The sequence below is a fragment of the Gossypium arboreum genome, unplaced genomic scaffold (genome assembly GCF_025698485.1).
Source record: "Gossypium arboreum isolate Shixiya-1 unplaced genomic scaffold, ASM2569848v2 Contig00238, whole genome shotgun sequence".
NCBI lineage: Eukaryota > Viridiplantae > Streptophyta > Magnoliopsida > Malvales > Malvaceae > Gossypium > Gossypium arboreum.
The window spans coordinates 62,501-66,227 of NW_026440354.1; the positions used below are offsets into that span (position 1 = coordinate 62,501).

The 3,727-nt window shown below is 36.0% G+C and overlaps 1 protein-coding gene and 2 pseudogenes across 2 annotated transcripts; all 3 read left to right on the forward strand.

The window, feature by feature from the left end:
* The window catches only part of LOC128288613 (30S ribosomal protein S3, chloroplastic-like), a 1,444-nt pseudogene extending 1,228 nt beyond the window's left edge, over positions 1–216 (forward strand).
* A 1,201-nt stretch (positions 217–1,417) lies between these two features.
* LOC128288611 (50S ribosomal protein L14, chloroplastic-like) lies at positions 1,418–2,661 on the forward strand (annotated as a pseudogene). Its single transcript, XR_008278777.1, has one exon. The product of XR_008278777.1 is annotated as a 50S ribosomal protein L14, chloroplastic-like (transcript).
* A 106-nt stretch (positions 2,662–2,767) lies between these two features.
* On the forward strand, positions 2,768–3,692 carry LOC128288612 (30S ribosomal protein S11, chloroplastic). Its single transcript, XM_053024904.1, has one exon. It carries the CDS (start codon positions 3,063–3,065, stop codon positions 3,477–3,479), a length of 417 nt encoding a protein of 138 aa, XP_052880864.1. The 5' UTR covers positions 2,768–3,062; the 3' UTR covers positions 3,480–3,692.
* The last annotated feature ends 35 nt before the right edge of the window (positions 3,693–3,727 follow it).

Consider the following 3,727-nt stretch of genomic DNA (forward strand, 5'->3'; position numbering starts at 1 on the left):
AAAATAAAAAGTATGTGGATAAATAGAAGGATGAGAGAAAGAGAGAAACAGAAATAGCAATGAAATGATATAGGATTCCAATATGTAAGGTCTATGAAGCATCTCATAAAGAGCAATGTAATAGAGCATCAATAGAGATTCATCAATAATTAGATGAATATCTGTTCATTGAAGAAAAAATCAAGAGCCTTAACTTAAGTCAATAAAGACTGAGAAGGTTGACTCAAGAAGAAATTTTATTTTATTTTATTAAATAAATATTAAATTAAAAAATTAAATTAATAAATATTAATAAATTAAGGCTCCATTGGAGAATTCAGACCTAAGCATTAATCGAGAGCGATGGGGACGACGGAACCCGTGAATGCAGAGGATTCTATTGAAAACGAATCCTAATGATTTATCGGGGAGGATGGCGGAACAAACCAGAGACCACTGCATTTCTTTTTATTCTGATTCTGAGAGGTCATGGGTTAACCCGACAACTGAACTAGAAAAAGAGTAAATATTCGCCCGCGAAAATTTGAGTTTAATTTGATTGTTCAATTTTTGTCGATCTGAATCTGATATGAATATGATAAAAAACAAAATAAAGATTCGTTATAACATTATAACAAAACCAAGATAAGACATTATCTAGAAATAGAATCCGTGTTTAATTCCTTATACTTATATATATATCCAATAGATCCAAACAAGATATACAAATTTCTAATAGATCAGATAAAATCATAAAGCAAAGAATCCCAAGATTCAATTATTCATTAACTACCCGTATATCTTAAGATTAAGAATTAAATATTTTTTTATTCATTTTTTTTTTCGCGAGGAGCTGGATGAGAAGAAACTCTCATGTCCAGTTCTGTAGTAGAGATGGAATTCATAAACAACAACCATCAACTATAACCCCAAAAGAACCCGATTTCGTAAACAACATAGAGGAAGAATGAAGGGGATATCTTATCGAGGTAATCGGATTTGTTTCGGTAGATATGCTCTTCAAGCACTTGAACCCTTGGATTACATCTAGACAAATAGAAGCGGGGCGCCGCGCAATGACACGAAATGTACGCCGTGGTGGAAAAATATGGGTACGTATATTTCCAGACAAACCCGTTACAGTAAGACCTACAGAAACACGTATGGGTTCGGGAAAGGATCTCCCAGTATTGGGTAGCTGTCGTTAAACCGGGCAGAATACTTTATGAAATGAGCGGAGTAGCCGAAAATATAGCCAGAAAGGCTATTTCAATAGCGGCGTCAAAATGCCTATAAAAACTCAATTCATTATTTCAGGATAGGAATATAGAACCAAAGGAAAGAAGTCTTGTCTTGGGAATAAAAAAACAATTGCGAGTTTCCTTTTTTTTTTTTGACAAACAATATTTCTTTTTTTCTTCGTCCTTTGTTACATTGAAAAAGAGATTTCAAAATGATTCAACCTCAGACCCATTTGAATGTAGCAGATAACAGCGGGGCCGAGAATTGATGTGTATTCGAGTCATAGGAGCTAGTAATCGCCGATATGCTCATATTGGTGACGTTATTGTTGCTGTGATCAAGGAAGCAGTACCAAATACACCTCTAGAAAGATCAGAAGTGATCAGAGCTGTAATTGTACGTACTCGTAAAGAACTCAAACGCGACAACGGGATGATAATACGATATGATGACAATGCTGCCGTTGTCATTGATCAAGAAGGAAATCAAAAGGAACTCGAATTTTTGGTGCGATCGCTTGGGAATTGAGACAGTTAAATTTCACTAAAATAGTTTCATTAGCTCCCGAGGTATTATAAGACGAGACCCAAGTATAGTTAGAGTATTTAGAGTATTTAAATGGCATAGATTAATTAGTAGATTGTGTCTCACGTATATACCTTTACTAAGTAAAAAAAAAAGACCACGTTGGTTATATCAAAATTCGGGAGCAACAAAAATTTTAGTTTACCATGGGTAAGGACACTATTGCTGACATAATAACCTCTATACGAAATGCTGATATGAATAGAAAAGGAACGATTCAAATAGGATCTACTAACATCACTGAAAACATTGTTAAAATACTTTTACGAGAAGGTTTTATCGATAACGTAAGGAAACATCGGGAACGCAACAAATATTTTTTGGTTTTAACCCTACGACATAGACGGAATAGAAAAGGACCACATAGAACTATTTTAAATTTACGACGGATCAGTCGACCAGGTCTACGAATCTATTCTAACTATCAACAAATTCCTAGGATTTTAGGCGGGATGGGGATTGTAATTCTTTCTACTTCTCGGGGTATAATGACAGACCGGGAGGCTCGACTAGAAGGAATCGGTGGAGAAATTTTGTGTTCTATATGGTAATCTGTCCGGTATACGAATTGTATCCGAAACTCTCCATTTGTGCAAAAAAAAAAGAAAAAAGCACGGGTTGTCTAATAGAACTCCTCCTGCCCTACGGTAGTTGATACGTCAAGGAAGTTTTACCTGGAATAAAAGAACAAAAAAATGGATTCATGAAGGTTTAATTTAATTAGTAAATCACTCCCACTCTGGATTCCTTTAGATAATGAAGATCTGATTTTAGGTTATGTTTCGGGAGAGTTTTACCAACGTGGGATAGAGTCAACAAAAGTGAAGTAAGTGCTTATGATTCAACCAGGGGGGCGTATAATTTATAGACTTCGCAACAAGGATTCGAACGATTAGGTAGTTTTTTCAACTTCAAGATTTCTTTCAGGGGATCAATTCAAATTTCAAGAAACTTATTTTCTTCAATAAGCGAATTCGGAAAAATTTAAGGAATAACAACTATGAAAATAAGGGCTTCCGTTCGTAAAATTTGTGAAAAATGTCGCCTAATCCGTAGGAGGGGACGAATTATCGTAATTTGTTTTAACCCGAGACATAAACAAAGACAAGGATAATCTTTCTATTCTAAAAAGAACTCCTGAAAGAAAAGAAACTAATCTTAAAGAAAGCGATAAACAAATAAAAATAGAAGATCTGTTTTGACATGAAATGGATATATCCATATATCTCTGACTTATCTTTATGAAATGATAAAATATGGCAAAACCTATACCAAAAGTTGGTTCACGTAGGAATGGGCGCAGTAGTGCACGGAAAAGTGCACGTAGAATACCAAAAGGAGTTATTCATGTTCAAGCAAGTTTCAACAATACCATTGTTACTGTTACAGATGTACGGGGTCGGGTAATCTCTTGGTCCTCCGCCGGCACTTGTGGATTCAAGGGTACAAGAAGGGGGACCCCTTTTGCTGCTCAAACCGCAGCGGGAAATGCTATTCGAGCAGTAGTAGACCAAGGTATGCAACGAGCGGAAGTTATGATAAAGGGTCCTGGTCTCGGAAGAGATGCAGCATTACGAGCTATTCGTAGAAGTGGTATACTATTAAGTTTCGTACGGGATGTAACCCCTATGCCACATAATGGCTGTAGACCTCCTAAAAAAAGACGTGTGTAGAAATAAACACTAAAGAGATTTCAAGAGAAATAAATGATTCAATGATCTGATCAAATAAAATAATATTACTATGGTTCGAGAGAAAGTAAAAGTCTCTACTTCGACTCGGACACGACAGTGGAAGTGTGTTGAATCAAGAACAGATAGTAAGCGCCTTTATTATGGACGCTTTATTCTGTCTCCACTTATGAAAGGCCAAGCCGACACAATAGGCATTGCGATGCGAAGAGCTTTGCTTGGAGAACTAG